The sequence below is a fragment of the Drosophila sulfurigaster genome, chromosome 2R (assembly GCF_023558435.1).
Source record: "Drosophila sulfurigaster albostrigata strain 15112-1811.04 chromosome 2R, ASM2355843v2, whole genome shotgun sequence".
Taxonomy (NCBI): domain Eukaryota; kingdom Metazoa; phylum Arthropoda; class Insecta; order Diptera; family Drosophilidae; genus Drosophila; species Drosophila sulfurigaster.
In genome coordinates this window covers 10,964,440-10,977,796 of record NC_084882.1, presented here as the reverse complement: position 1 = coordinate 10,977,796, position 13,357 = coordinate 10,964,440, and the positions used below count along the sequence as shown (strand labels likewise).

General features: G+C 35.1%; 3 protein-coding genes across 12 annotated transcripts in view; 2 read left to right on the top strand and 1 right to left on the bottom strand.

Annotated features, from left to right (window-relative positions):
* LOC133836016 (neuroligin-1) overlaps positions 1 to 12,796 on the bottom strand; it is an 85,519-nt gene extending 72,723 nt beyond the window's left edge. For 3 of the 10 annotated variants that reach the window (XR_009893674.1, XR_009893675.1, XM_062266284.1), the window contains exons 1-5: positions 12,648 to 12,790; positions 11,210 to 11,889; positions 1,503 to 1,912; positions 1,233 to 1,450; positions 2 to 151 (exon numbers count right to left, since the gene is read on the bottom strand). Coding sequence is in view for 8 of the 10 variants with exons in the window: in XM_062266284.1 (XP_062122268.1) it covers positions 2 to 151; positions 1,233 to 1,450; positions 1,503 to 1,750 (616 nt within the window). In the remaining 2 variants the exon portion in view is untranslated. Of the gene's footprint in view, position 1; positions 152 to 1,232; positions 1,451 to 1,502; positions 1,913 to 2,193; positions 2,261 to 11,209; positions 11,890 to 12,647 lie in introns of those variants that run through there. The other 7 variants (XM_062266279.1, XM_062266280.1, XM_062266277.1 and 4 more) reach the window with 7 other exon arrangements.
* Positions 3,681 to 7,058, top strand: LOC133836684 (low-density lipoprotein receptor-related protein 2-like). The gene is made up of 2 exons (XM_062267274.1): positions 3,681 to 4,104; positions 6,245 to 7,058. Exons 1-2 carry the CDS (start codon positions 3,749 to 3,751, stop codon positions 7,056 to 7,058), a joined length of 1,170 nt encoding a protein of 389 aa, XP_062123258.1. The 5' UTR covers positions 3,681 to 3,748.
* Positions 8,726 to 9,494, top strand: LOC133836683 (uncharacterized). Its single transcript, XM_062267272.1, has 3 exons — positions 8,726 to 8,907; positions 8,974 to 9,256; positions 9,312 to 9,494. The coding sequence occupies exons 1-3, from the start codon at positions 8,726 to 8,728 to the stop codon at positions 9,492 to 9,494; spliced, it is 648 nt and encodes a 215-aa protein (XP_062123256.1).
* Positions 12,797 to 13,357: the final 561 nt, after the last annotated feature.

Sequence of the window (13,357 nt, the reverse complement as noted above, 5' to 3'; positions counted from 1 at the left end):
CCTAAAATGCCTAGACGATAGTTAAGCGTAACTACAACCACTTCCCCATAGCTGGCAAGCACAGAGCCATCATATGGATTGCCGCTGCTCCACTCAAAAGACTCTCCGTGTATGAAGACAATGACGGGTAATTTCTTCTCATTAGCGCCAGCTGTGAATAAATCAAAATAAAATATTTTTAAAGGGTATCGAAATGTAGATTATTTTATATTATGATAAGCAGACAAATAATTGTTTTGTTTTGTGCATCGAAATTTTGGGTTATATTCAATTACTTTATTTATAATATAAAGCAATCGGGTTTTCTCAACTTCATCAACATATATTCGCTACCCATTTTTTTAAGAATTTAATTTAATATATGTTTATGCTGTCTGCCTGTTATATATATATATATGTATTTACTTTTGGCATTAAGCTTTTAATCCCTTCTCTGCAGTACGTTGAGATAATTAGAAAACGTTTTGCATTTAAATAATTCAGCATGTATTCAGCAAGTGTTTCGAAACAGTAATGTTGTTAAATCGATCACGATAACTTATTAAGTACAATTCTCTCTCTGATGAGAATTATGTTCGGCAATGTTTAGAATGAATCTTTATCATAAAGTGCCAAATCATCATTTGCGCTCTCTCTTTCAGAACTCTGTACATAGTATAAAAATTTCCTTTGGACAGTTGATTTTTAATTTTCACTTTCATTCTGTTCCGCCTTTTCCATTTTCTCTGACCCTGTATCTATCGTATGCGTTCAGAAGCTTCAGATAAGTCTGCTTAAATGTTAATGTAAATAAAATCGCTTTGTTTTAAGCATAAATTATTGGGATTATGCGTCACATGATATACACCGAAATCCTTTTTTTCTGGGCTCTAGGCTGTGTTCTTTAAAAATTCTGAACAATATTGAATTTCGCAATTTATGTTAATTTAAGTTAAGGGGTAACACCACTGTAGAGTTTTCAAGAAATCGATTTTTTTGTTTGCTTAGAAAATAGTTTAACTATTATAGAACATGTAATGGCATATCATAACTTTAAACGCGTTTTACTCGCAACACGGTTTTTAAAATAGGCACACACCATAACTCGGACAATTTCCAATATTTTCGTTGGAAATTTGACCATATCTTTAGTTCGCGAATACACAAGAATTCATCAAAACGATAAAAATCAATATTTTTAAAAATCCCTACGATATTCTCTTAATTTGAAATAGCTTCAGTCTCTTACTTACCATTGACTGGTGAAAATATGTTTAGATACAAACAATCCTCCGATTGATTCTCAAGAAATGGCAATAATCTTTTCAAGTATTCTAAGCGGCCTTTTGGCATCTTCTCTAATGCGGCTGTCTCGTTTTGTATATTGGGTAAACGCTGCGGACAAACAGGACTGTAGGTGTCCGAGATGCGTATCCCTTCCCAAGGCGCTGGTGCGCGTGTTGGGCTAAAACTATTTGAAGAGGTTAATAATTGAAAAAGAACCAAGTCGAAAGAGTACCCACCGATTTTGCTTGGTTGGCGGCGTTGCATAGGGCACACCGAGGAACACTTCCACCGAACGCAAAAATCGAAAGTTATCCAATGGCAAAATGAGACCATGTAAGCGTCCATAACGCGTTTGCACAATGCGATGCCCCAGTCGAGCACCTGAATACAAGTCTTTTGTCGACGCACTCGCAATGCCAAGCCAGCCCAGTAGGCAGGCCCATAGAAGCACTCGCAGCTTGAGCTGATGGCGACATCGCCACATGGTCAGCAAGTTCTCTCTGTCCTTCTGACGTCAAGTGCACAAATACTTCAAGATTGTCTGTTGCTGCTGAATGTACGACTTCTTTGAATAGACTATCTATAGTCCAATGTTGTGATGGCATCCATGTGCAGAGCAACCATCCTCCAGGTGTTTTGTATTTAACTGAAAATATTAAACTGCATTAAATGCATTGCATTCGAAATTCAAAAGCTCTACAGCTATACCGGCACTCACTAGTCTTAAGAGTATTTTAAAATGAAAGAATTGCAATATTAATTAAAATAAACTACAGTCGAGTGTACTCGATTTCCATTGTAAATAAAAACAAAACAGTGCGGTATTATTCTTAGAACATATCAAATTAATATACCGTATTAATACTAAAATGTATTAAAGACCATAAAGGATTAAATTCAAAATACTATATAGAGTAAAAAATATACCAGATTGTTAGCCAAAGCAACTAAGACTCGTAGTAAGTAGGCTTTTTTACACACCAATTAATTTTTTTTAATAACTTTTGCATTTTTATACCCGCTACCCATAGGGTAGAAGAGTATTATAACTTTGTGCCGGCAGGAAATGTATGTAACAGGTAGAAGGAGGCATCTCCGACCCTATAAAGTATATATATTCTTGATCAGCGTCAACAGCCGAAACGATCTAGCCATGTCCGTCTGTCCGTCCGTCCGTCTGTCCGTCTGTCCGTATGAACACCTAGATCTCAGAGACTATAAGAGATAGAGCTATAATTTTTTTTGACAGCATTTGTTATATTTGCACGCAGATCAAGTTTGTTTCAAATTTTTGCCACGCCCACTTCCGCCCCCGCAAATCAAAAAAATCTAATAACAAGCGAAATTGTAAAGCTAGAATTGCGAATTTTGGTATATACAATAATAACTATAGTATTTATGATTGCTGATAAAAATTGTTTAAGTTATTAAAGAAATAGTTTTGTATGGGCAAAAACGCCTTCTATGTATGTGTTGTATGTATGCTTATACGTACGTATATACATGCTCGCCTCTATATTTGTATCTGTATGCAAACGGCACTGCCATAGCTCTGTTGGTAGAGTGCAAGCATATTACTGTTGTGTTATTCGGGGGCCCGCTCGGTGTTTTTTTTTTGTTTGATCGTATTTACAACAATTATAAATAAAAATTGTGGATTTTATTAAAGAAATATTTTGTATGAGCAAAACCGCCTGCTATGTATATAACATATTGTATGTATGCGTATACTCTGTATGCATAGGGGTTCACAAGCAATGGGATATCTCAGGTGGTAGAGTGCAAGCCGCGCATGTTGTGGTGCCCGGGTTCGAACCCGCTCGAAGTACAAATTTTCGAGTTCAAATCCCGATCGAAAATACATGCATATTTATTCTTAATATTTTGAGATTTTTACCGTAATATTTTGCTTTTATTCAAAATGGGTACCGGGTATTTCACAGTCGAGCACACTCGACTGTAGCTTTCTTACTTGTTTTTTATGTTCGCAATTAAATTTTGAGTATCTATTGTATGTAATAAAATTCGGGAATCAAAATTACTCATGTTAGTCGATTTTTTTCAATTTGCGGGACCGGAAACGTGGCAAAAATTTTAAACTTCCCAACTTTCGCTTTAAAGCTCTTTGCAATAGTATTATTCATATTTTTATAATTGTAGCTTATCATCTTAAAATTTTTGAATGTGAGTTTTTCAACATAAACTCGCGTAGAAACACATATATACTTAATTATCGGGCATAAGCTACCGAGTTCTCTAAATGCGCACAGTGAAATCGCTCAAGGTTAGACAAGCACTGTTTAGTAACTCTTGTATCTTTTAAGGGAAGTGAGAGACGAAATTACAAAAATGTCATAAGCAAAAAGTTCGCAATGAAGTGTATTCGTCAAGAAGTTTTCACTATAATAAGAAGTATAAATGAACTGTCGAGAGCAATGGTAAGGCAGTCTGAATTGTGAGCTCAGTGAAGACATTTGACATTATGATTATTCGCATAATCCTTGTACATTTGGTGATTCCGTTTGTTATCGTATTATGTAATGAGAACTGTGTTTTTGAGTGCCCTTTTGATAAAAAGTGTATTACTAAAATGAATGCAATGTGTAATGGAACAAAAGAGTGTTCTTTTGGCGAGGATGAGTTATATGTTAACTGCAAAGATCCCATAACCGATGGCCGTCGTTCAACTTTCTACTGTGCAAACGGAGCGCCTATCGCAATATCTCAAATGTGCAATAAAAAAATTGATTGTATCGATAAATCTGACGAATCGCCTGCGATCTGTAAGGAGTATGAAATACAGCTGGACTTCCGAATTGAAAATTCGATGTGTAAAAAGTACGTAATAATTATACAAATACGTTTAAATTCACATGACAGCAGCGATAACAAAAACCATTTTTCTTAAGCACTAAAGAAAATAATACTTTGTAAAATGTGCACACAGCTGATTTTCAGAAATATATATTCAAAAGTGTAAAAAAGTAAATTAAGAACAATATTACAAATTTAAGGCAGGTATAAGCAGCTCTGAATCTCGGCTATATAGTAGTCATTTACATCGCCTGGCTATACAAATTTATTAAGCCATCACTTTTGGCTCACAAAAATTATGATTGATCATTGAATATTTTTTCGGCTAAAAAACGGATAGTAAAGAAAATAATAATAATAATAATAATAATAATAATAATAATAATAATAATAATAATAATAATAATAATAATAATAATAATAATAATAATAATAATAATAATAATAATAATAATAATAATAATAATAATAATAATAATAATAATAATAATAATAATAATAATAAATTTCAATTTAATTTGGAAGAATCTGCGTTACAAAGAAAATTCCATTTCCATCAATTTCACTTCATCTGTGAATTTTGTCAGTGCTTTTAAAAACTCTGACGATTTTACGAACACTTTGGTTAAAAGCTACACTAAAACATAAATATTATTATTATATTTCAAAAGCTCTATTATCTCCATAAAATGTGTTCGATTTGTGATTAAATGAAATTTACATATAATTACTTCACTCTGTTTTTCAATGTCCCCATAAACCCTTGGAGAAAATAATTTTTTTAAATAGAGTGTTCTCTAATGAAAAAAATTTCAATATTATTCAACGTGAATAAGAGAGAATTCTTATTGAGTTGTTAATGATAATCATATCTAATGCTGAGACTGGCAATTGTGAACAAAAAAAGTTTTAATCACATTTGCTTGAGTAAAAGATTATTGCCTATTTTAATAAAGGCAAAATATTGTGGTATTATTTTAAAAATATACCCAAAACACTAAAAATACTAAAAATATACCAAATGGTATGTTTGGTATATCGATATAGTACACCATTCAAAATATACCATAGACGGCACAATGTACCAGATTGTCGGCCAAAGCAACTAAAAGCCCTAGTAAGTAGGCTTTTTGCCCATACAAAAGTATTTCTTTAATAACTTCCACAATTTTTATCTGATCGCAAATTTTCAGGAATCATAACTACTAATACTAAATAGTAGTTATTGTATATTCGCAACTCTAGCTTTAAAAATACGCTTGTTATTCGATTTTTGATTTGCAGGGGCGGAAGTGGGCGTGGCAAAAATTTAAAACAAACTAGATCTGCGTGTAAACATAATAAATGCTGTCGAGAAAAATTGTAGCTCTATCTCTTATAGTCTCTGAGATCCAGTGTTTCATACGGGCGGACGGACAGACGGACATGGCTAGATCGTCTCGGCTGTTGACGCTGATCAAGAATATACATACTTTATAGGGTCGGAGATGCCTCCTTCTACCTGTTACATACATTTCCTGCCGGCACAAAGTTATAATACCCTATGGGTAGCGGGTATAATAATATTTGTTGTTTATTTCTGTCTGCTAAATACAATCGCAAATAATTTCGATGCGTTTCATCAACTTTTGAATGAATGAATGAATGCCTGTTTTTATCACAAACTGCCTAATCTATTGGCTCGCCCTTGTGCTAATTGAGCGAGAGCAATACATCGTATAACATTTCCTGTAGATAGTTGACTTTTATATTTCTCTATCATTATTTTCGGCTGTTTCCATGCGTTTTGACGCTGAGTGTATCGTTTTAGGTTCAGAGACAGACTAAGACTGCTTATACATATATAAAACGACATTTCAAAACATTTTTAAAATATTGTGCTTTTGTATGCTGGGAAAAGCCACATTTCTTTAGCGGCTCTCCAGAAAGGAAGCTCTGAAGATATTTCGAGATAGGCCTTAAAGAGAGTTTTGGCTGAAAATCTGGTATATTTTGTATTCCATTATATATTTTTAATGTTGAACTATATCGAGATACAAAATATAGCCCTTATGATATTCTTGTATTTTAGAATACTTGTAGAATATGGAATCATTAAATTGAAAATTTTAATTCAATTAATTGATATCAATTCTAGTTAAATTTAAAATTAATTTATTTATAGACCTCAGCTCTCATGCCAAGCTTCAACCCCAGACGATTGTATTTCCGCGGATAAAATATGTGATAACAAGTTCGATTGTCCGAATGGCCGGGATGAGTCTATAGAGATGTGCATGCAAGAACTTCGGTATCCCCATTTCCAGTGTGGCAATGGAAAGATCATCTATAATAGTAGTCAACTGTGCGACAACATATATGATTGCCTTGATGGCTCTGATGAGTTGGAAAATCATTGTCAATTCAACGAAAAATGGATTCCGAAGCCGGCAGTTACATGTGCACAGCCTAAGAGAAATGGTTTAATATTTATGAACAACACTACAATGTATGCTAAGAAGAAAAATAATGAAACGCATTATTTTGTCTATGCAACCGGTGTAGTTCAATTTGAGTGCTACAATTCTGATGAAGACTTCGAGGGCATAAGGTGGAATGTGTGCACGATTGATGAAAATGGAAATGGAAAATGGTTACATAAATTACCAAAGTGTGTGGAAAAAATGGACAATCGTAATAAGAACCCAGAAACTAATGGAGATTTGGGCTGCATATTAGATACTTATGATGATTATAAAGCAAATTTGCGCATTTGGAAATGTTCACACGATGGCACAAATTGCGTAAAGATAAAACCACCTTTAACTGACGCGAATGTAAAGTTCAACTGTTCGAAGAACTTAATGTTGTTCCCGAAAAGTCTACGGGGAGAAATATATAGTTGTCGAAACAAAAATGGGAACTCGACTCTTCACCCAAACCAAGATGCGGCAGTGTGTACTTTTAATAGAATTTTCAACACCATCTTACAAAATTAATATTTATCAATTTGTTTTTTTTTATCTTTTACCTAGAAATGTGCAGTACAAGTGAATTGTATTGCCTGGACAATATGAAAACAAAGTGCAAGAATTGGTACGGAGAAAATGGAGAATGCAACTCGGCACCCAGTTGGGAACCAGGAACCACAGTTACTTATGATTGTTTTCCTGGATACAAAGAAACTAATCCGAAGTTTACCTCGGAGTGCCTTAACAACGGAACTTGGAAACATTCTGGTAAAAGAGATGAATATTGCTCTATAGAATGTGGAGTAAGCGAGCAGCAAATGGCTCAAAATGCCCCAGAAATTAAACCGCACCATTCATTGTGGTCTGTTGCTATTTATGACAACAAAGATACGCAGCAGTTTCAATACTCCTGTGGTGGTGTCCTAATACGACATAATTTCGTATTGACTGCTGCTCATTGCGTTAGTGATGGAATAAACAACTTTGGAATTAACCGATTTCGTGTGATGCCAGCCCAAAAAGTCAATGTATCCATCATTGATAGCCACAATGATTGTCGAAAGACCAATGAAACCAATAAAGACGAGGCTGATAAACACAGTGAGTGTTGGATAGTTCAGCAGATAATTATTAATCCGTAAGTTTCATTCTGTCAATCATATTCGCAGCTATTGTGATCAATTTTACTTTTTTAGCAAATATAATCCGGCACAGTATACATCCGATTCGGCTCTTCTGCATCTGGAAGCAAACTCATATTTGCCATTTAAAATAGTTTGCATACCTGGAATCCACTTTCATTGGGAGAAAGGTTATACAAATCGCAAGGGCTCAGTTTTTGCGTGGGATACGGAAAAAAGAAAGTCAGATCAAAAGCTAAATTTCGTTATTGTCGATGGAACACTAAACATAACAGATAATATCGCAAATAGAAACTTTTACATAGATGTAATTTCACATACTAATGTTAGAACTACACTTTGTAAAGGAGATAGTGGCTGCGGCTTTTTCGATGATTGTCCTAATGGCAATAAAATGTGTTTATTCGGGATCGTTAGTACAACTATAAGCTTAAATGAATATAAATGCACTAGTAACGTTAAAATAAATAGTGTTGTGCATGAGGGTACAGCTGAATTTGTGAATAAAACTATGAATATAATTTCTAATAGATGTCCCAAATAATCCATCAAAATTGATATCCATCACTTATACAGATTTCACAAAAAAAAAACAAATATTTTGATAATGAAATAAAATTAATTGCGTTGCCTATAATACTTTGACTTCTTAGATTTAGTATTACATTTTATATTTCTACCAATGTAAACTAAAATCAAATAAATGTGTACAAATACTTACTGCCTAAAAATATATTTGATTTTTAACTCACACTTATTTATCTAGAAGCTGTCTGGAAATTAAATTGCAATGCAAAAATGCGTAGATTACTCAATATTCGGGAAAGATTACGGAAAGTGCGTGTCAAGCCGAAGTTAGGTACACAATTGAAATCGGATCGCAAGGAATCAATAAACAAGAACTATAAGAAAGATATTAAAACAACAAACGACACAACAAACCGTTGGACAATAAGGTAATCTGGCAAAATCTACAGCATGTGCTTCGCATGTGCGAAGGTCACGAGCAGCCCCCCAATAAGAGGACAAGTGAAATTAGATATAGCATCCTATATGGATTCCTTGGCCGATGAGCTAGAGATACAGCGATTTGTCAGCGACCAGCAGTTCGCAGCGATGAATGTGCCACTTGAGGCCGCTAGCGAGATGGCAGACGCATTGATCGCCGCCGATTATATGGGAGAGCGATCTACTCAATTTGAGACTCGAACCTCGAATGAGGCCGAGAGTGCTTTGTAGATGGGAAAAATGCACAAGGACCTGTGGTTGCCAATTTCTGCATGGATTTGGCCATGACCAAGGCAAGAGAGCAGACCATTGGCCTTGCGGCGTCTCGATGCTCCAACAACATTGGCATGGCTTCGTGGTACGTCTGCCGAGCATTGTCGCAACTTTTGCTCGGCGTCTGCATGTCGAGTGCAGGCTCAACGCTTGCTTCCATTTGCGCCCGAGTACAAGGGATTTGCTTTGGCCGCCATGGTTGAAACACTTTGCGGAGTGATGGCAGGAGCACGCTATGCCTCACAGCTGGTGGGATGTCAGGGTTTGTTTGAGACGGATCATGATGTGGCGGATCTGGGTCAGGTGTACATTGCCATTGATCCAATGCGCTTTTGCGTATCCTTTGAGTGATTTCCAGCAGCTGCTGCGAGATACTTTGCCCTGGGACGCCAATCAGACGCCATTGATTCCTGGTGACAAGGAGAGTCTGCATATGCAGTTGGTTGACGATCAGGATGGCTTAACTTTATCAGCCTCCACTCTCTATCTCCTGCAGGAGTTGAGTGAGCGCTTCAGCATAAAACCTCTTGTGGTTCGTTAATAGGGAAAATTGTGTATGCCACGCGATGTTACGGAAACATTTATTATATTTTCATTCATGCTAATAAATAAAGACAAACAAAAATGCTTACTGCAATAGGCTCTTAGTTATTTTGGCTAATAAACTTCTATGTTAAGTATTTTATGGTATATTTTGAAAGTAATACTATGCCAAATAAACCAAATATATATAATATTTTTGCTGTGTATTAAGTCGGTAAATTAGTCAAAATAAGTAGCGGGTATCTCAAAGTCGAGCACACCTCTCATCTTTGAATGGTCAATCTAAAATTATAGTATTATCTCTGGGTTCAATATTGGCATGAGTTTTTCAACATTTTGCAAAATCTTTCGGCACCCATGTGCCTCAAATTTTTAGAAATAAAGATTGAAAATATGTGAGCTTTTATTTGGATGGTAGAAGAAGAGATGAATAATCGAAATCATTGGTAAAATGATTAATTTGATTTCGGCACAAACGCAGCTCATCAGCTCCCTCATAAACCGGGCCGGTCGATACGCTGTGTGAGTAATAAGCGAAAACTTTTTATGACAGCCGCCAACGTGTTCGGGTGAATTATGGCTTCTCCTCAAAAATAGCAGTTTCTTATTTTCTATACCGTCGATAACTGAATAGTCTCTCAGAGCAATGGCTCCTCTCCTGAGGCAACACCTGAGCTCTGCCAGTTAACATGAAGCTTCAAACGTGACCGAGCGTCTGTCTAAGTGTGTGTGTGTGTGTGTGTTGTTATTGTTGTTGATGGTGTTGTTGCTGCGTAGATTTACGACATTGTAATCGCTTATTATTTGTGGCAATGACAAGTGAAAGTCGGTGGTCCGATTCACTCCCTCAATCGCACTCGCTTTCTGCCTCTCTCACTTCGAACGCATTTATCTTCATTAAATTGATTTTTTTTTTTTTTGGTAGAAGCTGTGCAATTTCATATGTCTATTGATTGATAAGGTCAAGTACTTCTGATTCCAACTATATCCAACATAATGATAGTATAGTTCACTAAAGTCGCTTTTATTAAAGTAATTTTTTTTATTTAATTTGAACAAACTGAAATTACTTTTCATTGTAATTATTTCTTAAGAAAAATAAGAGATATTTTTTAGCGCAAGGAAAATGACTTATAAATGTAGTTTACTCGATAAGTACTTAATTCGAAATATACCAATTGTATACTAAAATTGATATAATCACTTAATAATAAAATCATTAATTATTTCGAAATTAGAATTTAAAATAAATCAAAATAAAATAAAAAAAATCAATGTATAAAGCAAAGAAACTGAGTTTAACATCTAGTTTACAAGTCAAATATTGAATTCAGAATATACGAATTATATAGTATAATTCTTAATTATTTTTATTTAAAAAAATACATATAATATGTATGGGAAAAACACCATTTTTTTTTTGGGTTAAAAAGTAAATAAAGAAGCATTTGTATATCCAGAGAAATGTGCTTAAAATATAGTTCTGTACGAAAAGCATTGAGAGATTTGACCTTTTAAAATCACGATTGCCCAAATTGATGCGTAGAACACATTTAGAAATCACAGATGACTGAGAAACGCACACAAAAAAGGGACCGAAAAATTGGGTGTTGTCTAGAACAATCAGTTACGATATGTTTCAGACATTTCTCCTTGCCTTTCAATTGACAACTTAAGCTCATTTTGTTATGTTGTTCTCTCTGCTTGATTTACCTTGTTAAAATTTATATAGACGCGTATGCTATATCGCTCTCACTTCTGCTTCTGATAGGCATTGCTGACGCCAGTGCTTTTATTTTATGGCCAAACAGTGGCATCAGCAGTTGTTGTTTTTGTTGTTGTTGCTCGATGCTTTTGATAATAATCCTCGGCTATGACTGGCTGCTGTTGTTGATTTTTATCAATGTCCGTCCTTTGTCTGTGGCCTTGGCAAAAGCAGTAAAAATCCTTTTCTTTTAAACGAACGTATTCCTTATGTTGGCATTTTCATTTGTTTTTCTCTCTTTTTTTTTATTTTTCACTTTTTTTTTTGCTGGTTTAGCTAAGCTCTCAATCACACGTTCACAAACACAATTGCTCACATAAATTTGGAAACCGTTTTGAAGGAATTTAGCTTTGATTGTACTACCAGGCTTTTGTTGCTAATTTCTTCGTTGGCATTTGCAGACACAATTAACTTTAACATACGATTAAATTGGCACTTTGATAAGTGTTGTGATTATGTATTTGGTTTTTTTTTTTTTTTTTGATTATCCATTTATGATTGAAATCTGATTAATATTTTTTATTTTTTATTCAGTATTTGCTATTGCTCTGGGCTTGGCTTTCATTTTGTTATACAAAGGTCAGCACAGGATAAATATTTATTTATTATTTATTGCACAAACAGCACGCTGTAAGAATGAAAATGCTTGACACTGTAATAATATTTACTTATACTTTGATGGGAGAATTCTGCTTCACCAAAAATAAACATTACTGATAATAAACTAATATTGACCACATGATTAAATTGTGTTTGATTAAAGACAAGTAAATTCCAAATATTCCACATAAATTAAATACTTCGTATAATACAAAATTTTAGTGTATTTAAAGATGAGTTTAGAATAATAAGAAATTAAAGATTTTCAATTAGTGGTGTTCTCTGCTTTGCTTTTTATTTCGCAGTTCTCTTCCCATTCCTCGGAGTGGCAAACACGTGCATTAAAACCTTATTCACGGTCTGCTCGGGTAGCGTGTTGGCATGTTAAATTATTCTAAGCACAGCGATTAAAATTAGAGGCGCGTAATTGCAGGCTCACATACGAAATGGCATGCAATCGCATTAATTAAAACGAACGAACGTCAATGACTGTTAAGTGGAATGTAAGTTGAGTATGAACTTTCAAAATTGCCTGCATACTTTTAGGCTGCAGTGCAAAGAAATCACACACCGCAAGCCGGCTGTCGATGAAGATGATGATGATGATGATAACGATTATGATTGGACTCAAACTAAACACACACAAACACACTCTTTTGGAGGCAGGGAGCGTTTTTGATTTGCATACGGAGACATGCAGGCAACTCAACACTTTTTCAATTGCTCCGTTTCTCGATTTACTTGTCGCATTGACTCTGCTCTGCCTCTGCTTTATTTGCTATTTACCGCTTGGTAACTATAATCCGCACTCGCAGACACACATACACACACACAATTAAACACATACATATACGCGCACACACATTGAACATCTGTAGCCACGTGCACAGAGGAGCTGCAACAATTCGCTTGTGTCCACGACGCACGAATGAAATCCAACGACTGAAGTTGACTTTCGGTGTTGTCCAGGCTCTTGGGCCATCGACTTCGGCGTTGGCCGCCACTCAACAGGAATACCAGCTGCTATGTGGGTTAAGTTTCATTTCCACAGAGAGCCAAAGCGACGAGAGAACAACACTCAGAGAGAGAACGAGAGAGAGACTGAGAGAACTGTGTGTTTGAAATAGCGCACGCTTTCTTGGAAGTGGAACGTATTCTGCATGTTAAGCTTTCGCTCTTCGCTTTAATGTTCAGCTCTTTTGTTCCTCTTGCACAGCTGTTTAACCGGCGGTCTCTGTTGCTCCAAAATTAACTTCATTTTGATACTTTAGAAATGCTTATTTGTCATCAGCATTGTTAGCTACGACCTTACTAGGTCGCTTGGAAATTGGCCGCCATTGAGGCAGGTAATGGCATAAAGAGTTTGAAATTTCAGATAATATTAAAAAACCTCCAAAGTTTACTGAACCTATGAATAAATTTCTTAAATTAAAATAATTAACCCTTTCGTGACTGAAATAAATTTAAGAAATTGCAATGGATGTATTAAAAATAAT